This window comes from Gobius niger, assembly GCF_951799975.1.
Source record: "Gobius niger genome assembly, chromosome: 1".
NCBI lineage: Eukaryota > Metazoa > Chordata > Actinopteri > Gobiiformes > Gobiidae > Gobius > Gobius niger.
This window is the reverse complement of record NC_136852.1, coordinates 63,105,732-63,123,790: the sequence shown is the minus strand read 5'-3', so window position 1 is coordinate 63,123,790 and position 18,059 is coordinate 63,105,732. Positions and strand designations below refer to the sequence as shown.

General features: G+C 42.0%; 1 protein-coding gene across 3 annotated transcripts in view; it reads right to left on the bottom strand.

The window, feature by feature from the left end:
• Window positions 1-17,747, bottom strand: part of srrm4 (serine/arginine repetitive matrix 4) — an 81,048-nt gene extending 63,301 nt beyond the window's left edge. For 2 of the 3 annotated variants that reach the window (XM_079571809.1, XM_079571807.1), the window contains exon 1: window positions 16,929-17,746. In XM_079571809.1, coding sequence (XP_079427935.1) covers window positions 16,929-17,110 — 182 coding nt within the window. In that variant the 5' untranslated portion in view covers window positions 17,111-17,746. Of the gene's footprint in view, window positions 1-16,928 lie in introns of all 3 variants that reach the window. The other variant, XM_079571808.1, reaches the window with a different exon arrangement.
• Window positions 17,748-18,059: the final 312 nt, after the last annotated feature.

The window sequence follows — 18,059 nt, the reverse complement described above, 5'->3', positions numbered from 1 at the left end:
CCAGTTACAACACTTGTAATTACCAGGTAATTAACACAACTCACGGGCCGTATTCTAAAGCGAGACAAAGCTGGTAACTACCAAGGACTTACCAGTTACAACACTTGTAATTACCAGGTAATTAACACAACTCACGGGCCGTATTCTAAAGTGAGACAAAGCTGGTAACTACCAAGGACTTACCAGTTACAACACTTGTAATTACCAGGTAATTAACACAACTCACGGGCCGTATTCTAAAGTGAGACAAAGCTGGTAACTACCGAGGACTTACCAGTTACAACACTTGTAATTACCAGGTAATTAACACAACTCACGGGCCGTATTCTAAAGCGAGACAAAGCTGGTAACTACCAAGGACTTACCAGTTACAACACTTGTAATTACCAGGTAATTAACACAACTCACGGGCCGTATTCTAAAGCGAGACAAAGCTGGTAACTACCAAGGACTTACCAGTTACAACACTTGTATTTACCAGGTAATTAACACAACTCACGGGCCGTATTCTAAAGCGAGACAAAGCTGGTAACTACCAAGGACTTACCAGTTACAACACTTGTAATTACCAGGTAATTAACACAACTCACGGGCCGTATTCTAAAGCGAGACAAAGCTGGTATGTCCCAAGACTTACCAGTTACAACAGTTGTAATTACCAGGTAATTAGCAGGTAAGTTTGTAAGCTGTTAAGTTGCATTACTTACCAGTAACATCACTTGTAATTACCAGGGACATTTCAGGATTTTTGACATGGGGCCTCATCTCCTAGTTATCCAGAGTGTTGTTGATTTCTGGAGATATATTTACTTTTTAAATCAAGCAGTCCTTATATTTTAAGAGTTTAGTGGTGCTAGGCTAGTGCTGGGCTAAAATCAACAGCACTCTGGAAAATAAGGAAATTAAGCCCTATGTCAAAAATCCTGAAAAATCCCTTTAACAGAACTCAGGGGCCATATTCTATATCGAGACAAAGCTGAAAAGTTCCAAGATTTACCAGTTACAACACTTGTAATTACCAGGTAATTAACAGACCTCACGGGCCACCTCACGCGAGACAAAGATGGCAAGTCCGAAGACTTACCAGTTGCAGCACCTGTATTTAGCCAGAAATAACGGGCAATTAACAGTAAGGTTAAGTTTTCAACAGGAGTCTCTGAACAACGTGTTCTCAAGATCCTGCCTGCGGGTCCATAAGCCTGGTTTCCATCAACAAAAAACAGCAATTCTTCTTCTGGTTCTGAGGCTTCTTATTTACTTTGGTAGCCAAGGAGAGGAGCCTGCGATTCCACCGAATGGACTGTGGACTTAAGAACTTCATTCAGTCGTCAGTTGTCCTCACACTGGCGGGGTAGATACAGGTGAAGGTTACCTCTGCAATACATAATGTTTATAAAGTAATTGCGTGTTAAACATTATTCTGTTCTAACAGCAGGTGAATAGTAACCTGGCTAACACCATGCTGCTGTGTGCGCTCGAATTATTTCGAACTGCACAACAGCCTGGAGACCATGGCCCAATTTTCCGGTGGATTTGGGAACCAATCACAGAGCGAGGAGGGACGGCAAGACGATGACGCGCTATTCGAAAGCTTGTAGTTTATTTACGGATTTAAAAAAAAAGTTTATTTACGGATCCAACATGAAGCAGCAGACGCGATGCTATTTTTCGATCAAGCTTTAGACCTTGTTCTAAATAATTTAGCTCAAAAGTTTACAGCGGGTACGTCATACGTCATCTCATACGATGATACGATTGGCTGTGGCTACGTGCAGACGCATGATAGACTTTTTTTTTTTTTTTCGTATCGCCCAATAAACGAGTATGGACGATCGTAAACCACACCTCTCCTACGAGAAAATGAATTGGTGGTCCCCAGACTAAATATCACTTGTGATTTTAGTCTGGTGTTAGCCAGGCTAGGTGAATAGCATTATCACTTACATTTGTTTTGACCCATCGGTGTGCCTCTTCTTGGAAGCAGGACCTAAAAAATGTAAGTGGAAGATGTAATTTTAGTTGCAAAGGTTTCTATATTTTAAACTTGTAATGAAGTTCACATAAATACATAGACTATTTTTATCTATGGCTGAGATTATCTAATTTATTTCTCTTTAGTGGATTTTGTGTGTGTGTTGGGGGGTCTTGCAATTGTAATCGCAATTGATCACATTTAATCCTGCTTCATTACGTAAATGTATCTTCTGTGAACTATAAGGAGAGTGTTCCTAACGTGTGCACAACTGAACTATGGCAATGCAAAGCTCCAGGTTAGGAACCACTGCTTTAGGCAACAGTTTGTGCTTCCTACTATATATTTAGTCCATCTGTGTCACACTCACAAATGATTATGATCCAATTTGTATACACGTGTGCCTTAGTCCATGTAAATGCGACCACATGAAAGAAAATAACCCCCAAATAAGTTTGTCTAGAGCCAGCTAAAGCTTCAGTGAAATTAAAATAACAAACAGCTTTAGCAAGTGCATTACATTTACTCACTTTTAAAGTGAAGAGCTGAGAATCTTTCAGGGAATGCTTCTCATCGTCACATGGAAAATGGTCCAAATCTACACGGCGCTTCTAATGTCAGTGCACGAGCGGCCTCAGGTCTACTGTAACAAAACTTTTAACATGCACATGTGTAAATACTTTAGTCATAGATGAGAGGTAAACAAATTAAACCTTACTCAAATCTACTTACATTCTGACTGAGTCTTTGTCAAAGTGTGTGCTTCATTTCCCTGCATTCTTCTTTTCCGCATAATGCACGACATACTGGTGGATACTGGAAAGCTTTCATGTCTTCATCCTCACAGGCCTTTAGATCACAGTACCTTCTCTGGTATTTGTAAAATGGACAAACAGGATACTGAGGTGAGGACACTTAACCTTCCCACAACTATTGCAAAAGTCACTTTACCTTCTTCTTTGTGCATATCACTGAATTCCAATGTAGTAAGATGTTGTTGCTAGAGATGATTCTCTAGTTGTGCAGACCCTGGAGACAATGTGGGGGAAGTGTCTTGCCCAAGGGCACAACAGCAGCATGTACCTGTGGGAGCTGGGGTCATCTAGGTAAAAAGGAGAGAGTGAAGAATTAGCCTCATTCCCATTTGTGACAGTTTTATGTCAAACACCAAAAGAAACTGTCCTTTTTCTTAAATTAATTCCAATAGAATTCTCAGATTAAATTAAACAGATAAATGTAATGCACAGGGATGGCCTGGTCAACCAGCTGCTCTTGCTTTCTGCTCAAAGACAAGAGTATCTGGGACTTTTCTCACAGTCAATCATTCAACACATTTTATAAATCGATCCAATCAGAGACGCCAGTTTGTAAATGAAGACTCTCAAATCACATCGCATTCAGAACAAACTTTATCACTTCTGTTACCTGTAATTAAAATAATTAAGCGTTTTTCCTGATTTGACACAAGATGAGTGCAATATTTGACAATTAAGTGTAGTGGGATGGGTCGGCAATGGCATGTTCTCCAGATTACATGTTTCTCCCATCCTGCGATCAATCTACACATTTGTGTGTGAATTGGAGAAGCGCGTTAGCTAGCTGGCTCAAGATCCAGTGCAAGCAGGAAAAAGAGGCAAAAGAAACCCCAAAACACAACAAACAGATCTCAGAATCGATTTGATTCTACATTATCTTAAAAAGGGACCATTGTACTCGTTTATATTCCATCCTTTAAGGCCCATACAAAGCAGTTTTATACTGTTTATTTTGGATCAGCGCTTTTACTCAAAGATCATTTTAGAATCATTTCTTGCTTAAGCCCTAAGAAGTTATCACGGAGTTAAATTCTCAAAACTCTTCCTGTTTGCGCCTCTGCACAGACGGAAGGGGGCAGGGCCGGGGGGAGCGTCTCGGTGCTGGTGTTACGTTGAGGGGCAGACAGCGTTTAGGATTTATGGAGACAATGCTGAAAACAGCGATATTAACGTTACTTGCACTTTACAGAGGCTAATTGCGTGCATATTTAATTAGGTCCTCGCGGTAATTTGGAAGGATTTTTCTTGTAAGACTCGGGCGGATGTGCGTCACGGTCGCCGTTTTAAAAAATGAGCGGGAAAGGTCAGACGCTACGCTTTATCGACAAACAGTACAGTCTGAAGCATAAATAATTCTCCTGGGTCAAACTACCTGCAAACTGAAGTCAGACATGTCATTTCGTTGGATATTAATGAAGTATATTACCTTATTTAGGTGGCTTAGGTGGTCTACGTTGCTTCACTTCAGCTCCCACAGCAGCGCACTGCGGCTGCGCAGAACCAAAACGTAACTCCAACCGAGGCACGCAAGCGTCATGACGTCATGACGCTCGCGTTCACAGACTCCACACCGCGCTGAAGAGCATAGATCTGCAGCCTGAATAAGGTAGTATGCTTTATTAATATCCAACGATATGACATGTCTGACTTCAGTTTGCAGGTAGTTTGACCCAGGAGAATTATTTATGCTTCAGACTGTACTGTTAGTCGATAAAGTCTGACCTTTCCCGCTCATTTTTTTTAAACGGCGACCGTGACGCACATCCGCCCGAGTCTTACAAGAAAAATCCTTACAAATGACCGCGAGGACCTAATTAAATATGCACGCAATTAGCCTCTGTAAAGTGCAAGTAACGTTAATATCGCTGTTTTCAGCATTGTCTCCATAAATCCTAAACGCTGTCTGCACCTCAACGTAACACCAGCACCGAGACGCTCCGCCCGCCCCTGCCCCCCTCCGTCTGTGTAGAGGAGCAAACAGGCAGAGTTTTGAGAATTTAACTCCGTGATAACTTCTTAGGGCTTAACCAAGAAATTATTCTAAAATGATCTTTGAGTAAAAGTGCTGATCCAAAATAAACAGTACAAAACTGCTTTGTATGGGCCTTAAAGGATGGAATATAAACGAGTACAATGGTCCCTTTTTAAGATAATGTAGAATCAAATCGATTCTGAGATCTGTTTGTTGTGTTTTGGGGTTTCTTTTGCCTCTTTTTCCTGCTTGCAATGGATCTTGAGCCAGCTAGCTAACGCGCTTCTCCAATTCACACACAAATGTGTAGATTGTTCGCAGGATGGGAGAAACATGTAATCTGGAGAACATGCCATTGCCGACCCATCCCACTACACTTAATTGTCAAATATTGCACTCATCTTGTGTCAAATCAGGAAAAACGCTTAATTATTTTAATTACAGGTAACAGAAGTGATAAAGTTTGTTCTGAATGCGATGTGATTTGAGAGTCTTCATTTACAAACTGGCGTCTCTGATTGGATCGATTTATAAAATGTGTTGAATGATTGGCTGTGAGAAAAGTCCCAGATACTCTTGTCTTTGAGCAGAAAGCAAGAGCAGCTGGTTGACCAGGCCATCCCTGTGCATTACATTTATCTGTTTAATTTAATCTGAGAATTCTATTGGAATTAATTTAAGAAAAAGGACAGTTTCTTTTGGTGTTTGACATAAAACTGTCACAAATGGGAATGAGGCTAATTCTTTACTCTCTCCTTTTTACCTAGATGACCCCAGCTCCCACAGGTACATGCTGCTGTTGTGCCCTTGGGCAAGACACTTCCCCCACATTGTCTCCAGGGTCTGCACAACTAGAGAATCATCTCTAGCAACAACATCTTACTACATTGGAATTCAGTGATATGCACAAAGAAGAAGGTAAAGTGACTTTTGCAATAGTTGTGGGAAGGTTAAGTGTCCTCACCTCAGTATCCTGTTTGTCCATTTTACAAATACCAGAGAAGGTACTGTGATCTAAAGGCCTGTGAGGATGAAGACATGAAGGCTTTCCAGTATCCACCAGTATGTCGTGCATTATGCGGAAAAGAAGAATGCAGGGAAATGAAGCACACACTTTGACAAAGACTCAGTCAGAATGTAAGTAGATTTGAGTAAGGTTTAATTTGTTTACCTCTCATCTATGACTAAAGTATTTACACATGTGCATGTTGTTAAAAGTTTTGTTACAGTAGACCTGAGGCCGCTCGTGCACTGGCATTAGAAGCGCCGTGTAGATTTGGACCGTTTTCCATGTGAGGATGAGAAGCATTCCCTGAAAGATTCTCAGCTCTTCACTTTAAAAGTGAGTAAATGTAATGCACTTGCTAAAGCTGTTTGTTATTTTAATTTCACTGAAGCTTTAGCTGGCTCTAGACAAACTTATTTGGGGGTTATTTTCTTTCATGTGGTCGCATTTACCTGGACTAAGGCACACGTGTATACAAATTGGATCCTAATAATTTGTGAGTGTGTGACACAGATGGACTAAATATATAGTTGGAAGCACAAACTGTTGCCTAAAGCAGTGGTTCCTAACCTGGAGCTTTGCATTGCCATAGTTCAGTTGTGCACACGTTAGGAACACTCTCCTTATAATTCACAGAAGATACATTTACGTAATGAAGCAGGATTAAATGTGATCAATTGCGATTACAATTGCAAGACCCCCCAACACACACACAAAATCCACTAAACAGAAATAAATTAGATAATCTCAGCCATAGATAAAAATAGTCTATGTATTTATGTGAACTTCATTACAAGTTTAAAATATAGAAACCTTTGCAACTAAAATTACATCTTCCACTTACATTTTTTAGGTCCTGCTTCCAAGAAGAGGCACACCGATGGGTCAAAACAAATGTAAGTGATAATGCTATTCACCTGCTGTTAGAACAGAATAATGTTTAACACGCAATTACTTTATAAACATTATGTATTGCAGAGGTAACCTTCACCTGTATCTACCCCGCCAGTGTGAGGACAACTGACGACTGAATGAAGTTCTTAAGTCCACAGTCCATTCGGTGGAATCGCAGGCTCCTCTCCTTGGCTACCAAAGAAAATAAGAAGCCTCAGAACCAGAAGAAGAATTGCTGTTTTTTGTTGATGGAAACCAGGCTTATGGACCCGCAGGCAGGATCTTGAGAACACGTTGTTCAGAGACTCCTGTTGAAAACTTAACCTTACTGTTAATTGCCCGTTATTTCTGGCTAAATACAGGTGCTGCAACTGGTAAGTCTTCGGACTTGCCATCTTTGTCTCGCGTGAGGTGGCCCGTGAGGTCTGTTAATTACCTGGTAATTACAAGTGTTGTAACTGGTAAATCTTGGAACTTTTCAGCTTTGTCTCGATATAGAATATGGCCCCTGAGTTCTGTTAAAGGGATTTTTCAGGATTTTTGACATAGGGCTTAATTTCCTAATTTTCCAGAGTGCTGTTGATTTTAGCCCAGCACTAGCCTAGCACCACTAAACTCTTAAAATATAAGGACTGCTTGAATTAAAAAGTAAATATATCTCCAGAAATCAACAACACTCTGGATAACTAGGAGATGAGGCCCCATGTCAAAAATCCTGAAATGTCCCTGGTAATTACAAGTGATGTAACTGGTAAGTAATGCAACTTAACAGCTTACAAACTTACCTGCTAATTACCTGGTAATTACAACTGTTGTAACTGGTAAGTCTTGGGACATACCAGCTTTGTCTCGCTTTAGAATACGGCCCGTGAGTTGTGTTAATTACCTGGTAATTACAAGTGTTGTAACTGGTAAGTCCTTGGTAGTTACCAGCTTTGTCTCGCTTTAGAATACGGCCCGTGAGTTGTGTTAATTACCTGGTAATTACAAGTGTTGTAACTGGTAAGTCCTTGGTAGTTACCAGCTTTGTCTCGCTTTAGAATACGGCCCGTGAGTTGTGTTAATTACCTGGTAATTACAAGTGTTGTAGCTGGTAAGTCCTTGGTAGTTACCAGCTTTGTCTCGCTTTAGAATACGGCCCGTGAGTTGTGTTAATTACCTGGTAATTACAAGTGTCGTAACTGGTAAGTCCTTGGTAGTTACCAGCTTTGTCTCACTTTAGAATACGGCCCGTGAGTTGTGTTAATTACCTGGTAATTACAAGTGTTGTAACTGGTAAGTCTGTGGGGTTGCTGTATTAATTACTGGTTAACTACAGTCATTTGTACATAAAAGTCCAGGGATGTAAATACAGATTATTTGCCTGTATGGGAAAACCTATTTAGGAGAATGTATACCAAAATGTAATAAATGTATAAATGTTTTTCTTGCTTTCTCTGTGTTTTCATCAAAATAAAGAGACTCATGTGTTATTAAATGTATTACTTTTTGTTTATTCACAAAGTCATCATAATCATAAGCAACCATCATATCAGTACCAGCTATCATAACCTACATAAGCCCATTCTTACTATATATCACTGATGGTCTAGGTCTTACCACTAAAAGTACCTAGTTACTACCACTTAAGTTACCTAAACACACCTCTGTAATTACCAGGAATGTACCACTGCAACTACATAGTAATTACCTCTGTAAGTACCAGGGATGTACCACCGTAATTACCTGTTAATTACCTCTGTAAGTACCAGGGATGTACCACCGTAATTACCTGTTAATTACCTCTGTAAGTACCAGGGATGTACCACCGTAATTACCTGTTAATTACCTCTGTAAGTACCAGGGATGTACCACCGTAATTACCTGTTAATTACCTCTGTAAGTACCAGGGATGTACCACCGTAATTACCTGTTAATTACCGGACCGTATTCTAAAGCGTTACCCTTAATGTTCATGTTCTTTGTAGTTCCCCTTGTTTATGGTAATGAACAAGTAAGAACCCAACACGGTGAGAGCAATTACACAAATTTGCACTTGAAAAATCTAGGAGCCAAAGTCCCACCAGCGTGTCCTGGGCCTTTGACAAGGCCTCCTCCCAATAGGACATGCCTGGAACACCTCCTGAGGGAGGCAACCAGGAGGCATCCGCAACAGATGCCCTAGCCACCTCAGCTGGCTCCTTTCGTGAAGGAGCTCCGACTCTACTCCAAGCTCCCCACCCGATCTCGAAGTGTGCGCCCAGCCACCCTGCGAAGGAAGCTAATTTTGGCCGCTTGTATCTGCGGTCATTACCCAAATCTTGGTGAGGGTGGGAACATGGATCGATCGGTAAATCAAGAGCTTTGCCCCCCGACTCAACTTCCTATTCACTACAGTCTGATACAGTGACCGCGCCACTGCTGCCATACTGATCCGTCTATCAATCTCACGCTCCATCCGTCCCGCAATCGTGAACAAGACCCCGAGATACTTGAACTCCCCACCGACCTGAAGAGGGGAAGCCACCTTTTTCTGGTGGAGAACCATGGCCTCGGATTTGGAGGTGCTGATCCTCATCCCGGCCGCTACACACTCGGCTGTAAACCGCCCCAAAGCGCGCTGAAGGTCCTGATTAGATGAAGCCAACAAAACATCGTCTGCAAACAGCAGAGATAAGATCCTGAGGTTCCCAAACGGGACACCCTCCTGCACCTAGAAATTCTGTCCATAAAGGTAATGAACAGAACTGGTGACAAAGGGCAGCCCTGGTGGAACCACGCACTGGGAACTAAAACAAGCAGTGAATAAAACAAAAGGAGCTTGATGTCTTGATGTCTCTCAAAAATACACATGAGAGCTGAGAGACAGTGCCGATGTAGTATCTGGCGTGCCACTCCTAACGCTGAGAAGCTAAGATAACAGAAGTTATTGAACTCATAATTCCCATGAGTTGAAGCTGAGAGCTCTGCATTTGAGGGTTGCCTGCACTACAGATAAATGTCAATGTCTGGTTCAACAGGCGTCTGACGCGGCCACATCAGCAGAAACCTTTTTAAAGGAAATGAAATAATGGCCACAGCATGAGAAAACCGAAGCACATCAAATCTATACAAAATATTCAATATGAAGGGGAAAATTCTTACCATTAGCAATAAGAAGCGGGGACGGAAAAAAAGTGAAGGCAACAGATTACATCCATGAATACATCCATAAGCATACTCTTTCATCCACAAAACGTGTTACCATTTGCTCAAAAGGTAAAGCAAAGCAAATACATCTAGATCAAATTAAATCACACCCCGGGGGGAAAAAAAGCCTATGAAATGCACTGAAATATATATATATATATATAGTTTTTGGACACTGAATTCATCCGAGCTGTGACAGAGCATCACTCCCAGAGCTACAGATGCTGCTTTGATTTAAATAGATTAGTTACACGGGAATCGATGCAACATGTGAATCATTGTTGGTGATAAGTCATTTTCCTGTCCAGGCAGTGGACCTCATATTTTGTTCGTAAACACAGAAGCAAGGGGGATGTGCTGAGGTTCTAATTATAAAACAGCAGACACATCTACAATCTTCCTCAACATAAAAAACTGGATCTAAAAAAGTCTAGTATGGTTTTTACTTATTTGTAATTCATGTGAGGTTTATTAAATCTACATTTCTTTTACCCATCATCGTTATGGAGTCCACGGAATAGTTTCAGCATCATCGAGAGGTAGAACAGCCAGCATGGTTTTAAACTGCTTTATTGCAAAGTAACCACTGGACAGCCATTATCTTCCTGAATGTACTGCACCAGATTTCGTTTTTTTTTGTCAGAGCTAAGCTAACTTATCGCACAATATTACGGACTATGAAAAAACATTTTATAGTGAATATCAGAGCACTTTTTTTGGTGTATACCTTTGTGATAAACAGAACCTCTTGGATGAAATTGCTTCCTATAGAAAGATGTGTTCATTAGGCCGCGGTGGAGCCATTTTGAACCTGTAGCCGCATTGTTTGTGCGGCTCTCTCATTATTTTGGCCACACTTCTGCATGTTCCCACAGGCCCTGTCAGTGTACAAGCCTGTCCAAAAGCATTGTCTCTCTTCCTCGTTAAAACCGCCGCCGTATGCTGAGGAGAGAGGCTGGAGTCACGCCCCCCCCTGCACACTCCCAGGCCAACCATCTGCCCCCTGGGTTGGACAAGACCTCACTTTCACTGGTCGGCACATGCTCACATCGCAAACATAATCAACATATTGGCACTGAAGATGAACTGGAATCTTCATTACAGTCGTCGTCTAAATATAAAAAATGTATATATATAAATTGTCAACGTCCCCTCCTGGAATCGCCACCTTAACGTAATGGAGGGGTTTGAGCACCCGAATGATCCTGGGAGCTCTGTTGTCGGGGGCTTTGTGCCCCTAGTAGGGTCTCCCATGGCAAACTGGTCCTAGGTGACGGTTCAGACAAAGAGTGGTTCAGAAACCCCTTATAAGAGACCAACAAGCCTGGTTTAAACCATGAGGCCGTCCTTCTGTGGACCCACTACCTGCAGGAGGAGCCATAAGGGGCTGGTGCAATGTGATTTGGGCAGCTCCAACAGCTGCCCCCACGAACCGGCAACGGACAAGTGGAAGAAAATGGATGGATGGATCGTATGACAGCATGTTGCTCAGTGCAACTGCTAGAGTGGAGGAAAGTCGGATTAACATAAATGTCTAATTCATTTTACGTGGCAACAGCAAACAAAAACAAAAGCAACATGTTATTTTGGATTCAATATCCTTTGCAAAGAACACAAATGTGTATACAACATGTTAATAGTTCCAAATCAGAAATATGCCTATCTATGTATGAGCCGGTTCCAACAAATGTGTTCTTCTGCTAGCCAACATCTTACCAGACCTATTTGAATAGAGGGTCCCCATATAAATGAATGGAGAAGCCAGGCCCTATATTAACGTATGGCGAGGGATATCATGATGTCCATGGCATTTATATCACTTCTGTGGTTTCTTTATCATTCACGTAGTATAAAATTATGTTGCAGATAGTTTGTGTATCCGACCCCCCAAAATCGGATTTAGCATTTAGCTCAGAGGCCACTTTTATACGCTAATTTGTCTGTGTATTCATTAAGGATTTGTAAACAGGCTTTGACCTCGCCTAAATGTGGCTGGTTGATAACAGCTGAAAAAACCCGGAATGAAATGGAATGGAAGCGTAATTGCGTTTTTCACATGACACAAGTCACCTAAAGCACATCACACTGTGTAGGGGATTAGTTCTTCATTCACTTCACACACGGTGGTGGTAAGCTACATATAGATACAGTTTCCCCTGCGGTAGACTGAGAGAAGCGCGACTGCACACATCCATGCTTATGGTCCCTCTGACCACCACCATACATTCCCCCACACAAACCGGAGTACTCGGAGGAATCCGCAGCTGAAAAGTTTCCTGGAGAAGCCGGCTTACTAACTGTCTGTCTATGTTACAATCGAATGGCGCTTCTCCTCTTTATTCATACCTCGACAAACCAGTTCTGAAATGGGTGTATTTTATTATTTTAGCATCTAATGTTTCCCTTCTAGACATGTACACTACCCATTGAGGCAACACCAGTAAAAGTCAAAGCCAAATGCATGTCAACCACTGCACATACAAAGACTATCTCCAACTTTGGCTGCATACATTTTTAATGAGGAGGGCCCCCCATGATCGAAACAGCTTGCGGGGTCAAAACCGCATGCCGCTGAGCTCCACCCATCAAAATCTCTTCTCCTCCTCCTTCGCACTTTGACCCTGAGAAGAAGAAGAAGACACAACCGGGATGCCAACAAACAACAACCTCTAACTACTCGTGTGTGGCTGTGAGGCCCTTCAGCGCTTCCCAGCAGCGGCAAAGACAGAAGAAGGGGGGGGAAAAAACAAACAGCTGCAGCGCATGGAGATATTGGACATGAAAGGCGTCCCTGTGGCATCCCCGTGACTCCTCTCTTGTCTCCCTCTCCGCTTGTTGTTACAGAATGCCCCCTCACTTCCATTGTGCATCAGCCTTCAGTTATCCTCGGTGAATAATGATGTTTCCTGCGCTAGGGGAAAGAATGGGTATAGGAGGAAGCCTTGGGCAGTGCATTCTGACGGTCTAAGCATTCCCCAGCGCTGCTTTCCACTCAAGCAAAACCAACAGTGCCATTCTGAGGTTATTTCAGTGCTCATTATTTACGATATGCATAAGCATTATTGTGTGTGTTTGTATGTGTGTGTGTGTGTGTGTGTTTTTGATGTGACCAAATTTGGAAGCAATGCGGGAGCTAAAACGAACTGCACTCTTGGCAATATCCTTAACATACTGCATAGGCCTGTACTGTTAAAATGCGAACAGTCATAATATTCTGGAATAGGGCGGCTTTTAATGTGTTTGAGTGAAAATAGCTGTCTGGAGGTTGTTTTCCATGTAAATAACAAATCACAAATTGGATATCTGATGCTGATATCTTTATGAACTATTAATTGCTTTATAATCTTTCCTGGTTGAAGCTGTAACAATGGGAAGACAAGATGGACACTTGACACAGAGGGCATCACTCGCTGCCTTGTTCTAACATGGGGAGAATCAGCCCCAGGCCTGTCTGCTCTTCGGCCATGGGGACGTTCGTTGTAGTGCGCCCCTGCCATGTTACCATCAGTGTCACTGTCACCCGCACAAAGCCGGCGCGGGACTGAAGAGCCACTGGAGGAGAGCCCCTTCCCTCCCCGACGCTAAAGATGAACCGACAGTTGGGCTTCTGCCAAGTCTCCAAAAAGAGCCAGCCCTCTTCACAGCGAGCAACTTTACATTACATTTTGTCAGCCTAGTTGTTACATATGGACCATATGTTAAATGTGACTTTGTTACATTTCCGTCGTTCTGTTGTTACGTTTTTATTGCTCTGTTATGTTTTCATTGCTCTGTTACATTTTTGCCTCTCTAATGCTATGTTTTCGTTGCTCTTTTCTTCTTCTTTCTTCTTATTATTTTCATCGCTCTGTTGTTACATTTTCATCGCTCTGTTGTTACATTTTCATCGCTCTGTTGCTACATTTTCATTGCTCTGTTACATTTTCATCGCTCTGTTGTTACATTTTCATCACTCTGTTACATTTTCATCGCTCTGTTGTTACATTTTCATCGCTCTGCTACATTTTCATCGCTCTCTTGTTACATTTTCATCGCTCTGTTACATTTTCATCGCTCTCTTGTTACATTTTCATCGCTCTGTTACATTTTCATCACTCTTTTGTTACGTTTTCGTCACTCTTTTCTTACGTTTTCATCACTCTGTTACATTTTCGTCACTCTTTTGTAGGGATGGGTACCGTTCGTTTTTTTTCGATACCAAGTACTTTAACGATACCTGCTTTTCGGTTCCGGTGCCTTAACGGTACTTTTTTCGATACCTATGTTATTTTAATTCAATAAAAATAACGTGTATTAAAAGTATAGTTCAGGAGAAAATCCTAAAACGGCACAGCAGAAGCTACACAGGAGCAGCAGCGTCGCCTGTGACTTCATGTTTTGAGCACAATTTCCACTTAAGCAGTAATAAAAAGAAAGAAAGGACGTTATTATCTCTTAAGCTGCAGAGACAGGACAGATCCACATCAGGACATGGTTTTCTTTCAGCTAAACTTTTCTAAACACACTGCGCTGTTCGACGAAGCGAAAGCAACTTCACACGTCAAAGATCCTTATATGGTGTGAGCGCTCACTTTGCCACTAACAATCTACCAAAACTGGACCAACAATGTCTAATACAGAGTGAGCGCTCACTTTCAACAAACAACAAACAATCTTTGATATTCCTGTGGCTGCAGCTGCTGTAAAGTTGTAAACAAGAGCACGTAAGCTCAGCCTCCGGGTCTGTCGCTAAAGGTAAAGACGTCTTTCTTGTTGTCACTGCTCTTTTTTGCTTTTCAATTTGACTAAAAGCTCAAGTTTCTTATTCAGTCCTGGTTTAGTCCTGGTTCATAACTGATTTTGTTTAGCTCTGGGTTTTACCCGGTGTAGTCCACGTCCTGGCTCAGTCCTGCTCAGTCCTGACGCAGACCGCGGCTCTGCCATCTCTATTACAGAAGTTCAGCAAGTTATAGCTTTGCTTCGCTATAAGTTAGGCTACATCTATGAAATATATCTTTGCTTCGCTCCATTTGCGCTGAAGCCGCTCAGTACCTGCACACGTTCATGTTGCTTTTTTAAGACTCGCTGAGGGTCATGTATTGACGTTTGGAGAGAAAAAGAACCGGAAGTTGGCACCGAAAGAATTAAAGTTTTTCGATACCGTCTCCGACCGAAGCTTTTCGGTCGGTTCCAAGTAGGAACCGTTTAACGGTGCCCATCCCTACTCTTTTGTTACGTTTTCGTCACTCTTTTGTTACGTTTTCATCACTCTGTTACATTTTCATCACTCTGTTACATTTTCGTCACTCTTACATTTTCGTCACTCTTTTGTTACGTTTTCGTCACTCTTTTGTTACATTTTCGTTGCTTTTATTAAAAAAAAATTCACATAACGCTAAAGTGGCACCGCTAAACTTAAAATGAATGTTTGTAGTAGGCTCTTAGCGCTAATTCTGCTCCTGATTGGATGAGACACAAACAGATATTCATGAAATTTACAAAACACTATAAAAACAAAGTAGGTTTTCACCAATAATACTACATTTTCATATCATTTTTGCTCTATTTGAGTCTGTGTGAACCAGAAAATGATTAATCGATTACTAAAATAGTTGTCGACTATTTCAATCTATTTTAATCGACTAGTTGTTTCAGCCCTACTCTTTTGATATGTTTTTGTCGCTCTGTTGTTACGTTTTTGACACTCATTTGCTAGGTTTTCATCAATCTTTTCTTACATTTTTGTCGCCTCTATTGTTATGTTTTTGTCGTCTCTCTTTTGTTATGTGTTCATCTCTTTGTTGTTATGTTTTTGTCGCTCTTTTGTTACATTTTCGTCTTTTTAGAGGCTTTTTAGAAAATGTAAATAGAGATTTTTTGACGGGGAAGAGTGCTTTGTTTTTTCATGTCTTTCACACTTAATTGTTGACAGCTGTTTAAATGGAGGCATAACGTTTCCTCAGACGGCTTTGGTGATTATCAAGGCTCAGTGCTGAGAATGCAATGCACTTACAGTATATCCATTCAAATGCTATAGGACCTAGCAAAATAGCACGCGCTGCATTATGGTTCTCTGTAATAGGCGTCATTATAGACACATTATCTGGTTGAGTGTGTCTATCAGCTGCTGGTGGTGCAGATGCATGGTGAAATGGCCCATTCTAATCCTCATTAACATAGCTAATTTCACATGAGACAAAGTTGATCGGGGATGTCAAAAACAGTCAAAGTTCAGCCATGCGAGAGCCGTCATTATAAACAGAAGGTCTAGCGCCAAACCCCGTCACCAAAGGAGGAGGAAGCTGGAGTGCCATTACGGACAAGGATGCTGCCACATGACCTTTAAAGGGGACTATTACGTGGACGCTGGATTCTACTGTTTTTGAAGTGAAATCCAAATGTCCAGATGCATTCAGATAATATGGTTAGTAGGACACTGGTGCTTTGGGATTTTCAGAATTGGGTGAGCACTATTTTCAGACGGCATCAGTCAATTTGATATTTGCATTTCAAGAAGACGAGTAGACCACTTTCGGGAGTCGGGGTTGCATTTTGATCTGCGACTCTACATCATCAGTCATGAGTTAGACACAAGAGTCAATAATGTATGTGGGCCACCAAAAGTCACATATTACTTTAATTAAACACATTGCGATATAGATTAGCTTCAGCATTTTCAGGATCTGATGAAGGCCGTAATGGTTAATTTCACACTTGCATAACCCCTGAATAAAACCTTTGGCAATTACTGTTATCAGACAGTGACACAAGGGAATGACAACAGGTTGAAAAAAGATGAGATTTTCTTTCCAGAGTCATCGCAGGAAATCATCTGCTTCCTACACATGCTTTTGAGATTTACTTTTTTTCTCCACAAAATTCAAAATCTGTCAGTGGGGTTTAATTCAAAGAAATGACTGCAAAAGCTTCACTTCAATTTGAAAGGGTAAAAAAAAAAACATGCTTCAGCTGTTGAAATATGGCCCCATTTGTATCTGCAACAACCAAAGTACACAGAACAGTGTGTATTTTTCCCAAAGCGAGAAATGAGTAAACAAATCCAACCCGTTCTCGAATCACAAAAGAAAACTCGTTTGCAAAATCCCAACAGCCTATACTCACTTGGCAACCCTGGTGCGCGCGATGATGCTGGCTACAATCACACTCTCCAGTCGCGGCGTGGCCACAGCCTTGAACGTGCCCTTCCAAAACTTCTCAAAGAGCTGCTTCTCCCCCACCAGACCCGAAGCTCCTCTCTCCGATCCAAACAGCGACGGGACCTGAAGCGAACACGCCGGCTCCATCTGTCCTAGCGCTGCTGCTGCTGCTGCTGCCTCTTTCTCCTATGCAGCCACTCTACTCACTCGCACATGTGGAAAGCAGGAGCTATCCAAGTACTGAATCAAGAGTCCGGAGAGGCTGACTTGCTGCAGTTGGAGCGGTTAGTCCGAGCACAAAAGACGACCCCCTTTTTTCTCCTTCAGTGGGGTTTCAGCATTGTCCCGTGGGGTTAAAAAGGAGGGGAGTAGCGAGATGTTTTGTTCCGAGACATCTGCCACTTTCTACAAGGGTTGCAGGAAGTTGAACCCCGCTTGAATATTTGGGTGAGTTTCTGGCGGAGAGAGGGCAGTAGTTGCAGAATGGATCGGCGTGTGTCAGCAGGTGTGACGGCGTGAAGGAGAGCACGCGGGTGTGTGTACGTTGAGAAGGTGGGAGCGGAGTGAGGAGCTGCGCTGAGACAGGCTTGTTTTGTGGCTGGATGGGTGACGTCAGAACGAGGGGGGCTGGACTCACGGGAGAGGGACACCTTCTGTCAGCAGCCCTCGCTTGATCCTCCTCTGTGATGTTCCACAAGTGATGCTGGCACGGATACAAAGGCAGCTCTCAGAGGTGGACCAGGGGGAAGTGCAGACATTTCAATTCAACAGTCGTACAAGGATTTCTCTCTAAAGTTGATAGAGTGAGTGTATGAAAAAGCGTTTTGGTTTTAAAGCCTGATATACGATAATTACATTAACATAGGAAAGTAAAGCTCCCATTGAGTATGCTGAGTTTCACATTTGAATAAAACAGAGACGTGGTTTTCAAAAGAAGAACACCGTAAGTCGTACCTAGTCTTTGTAATTGTTAACTTACAAAATACTGAATACTAAGTTTGTTGAAACACCTGTTGTGAACTTATTCGGAATGGAAAAAATCGCTTTGCAAATCCACCAGCAGCAGCACATCCCATGTATTTGCAGGAACCATGAC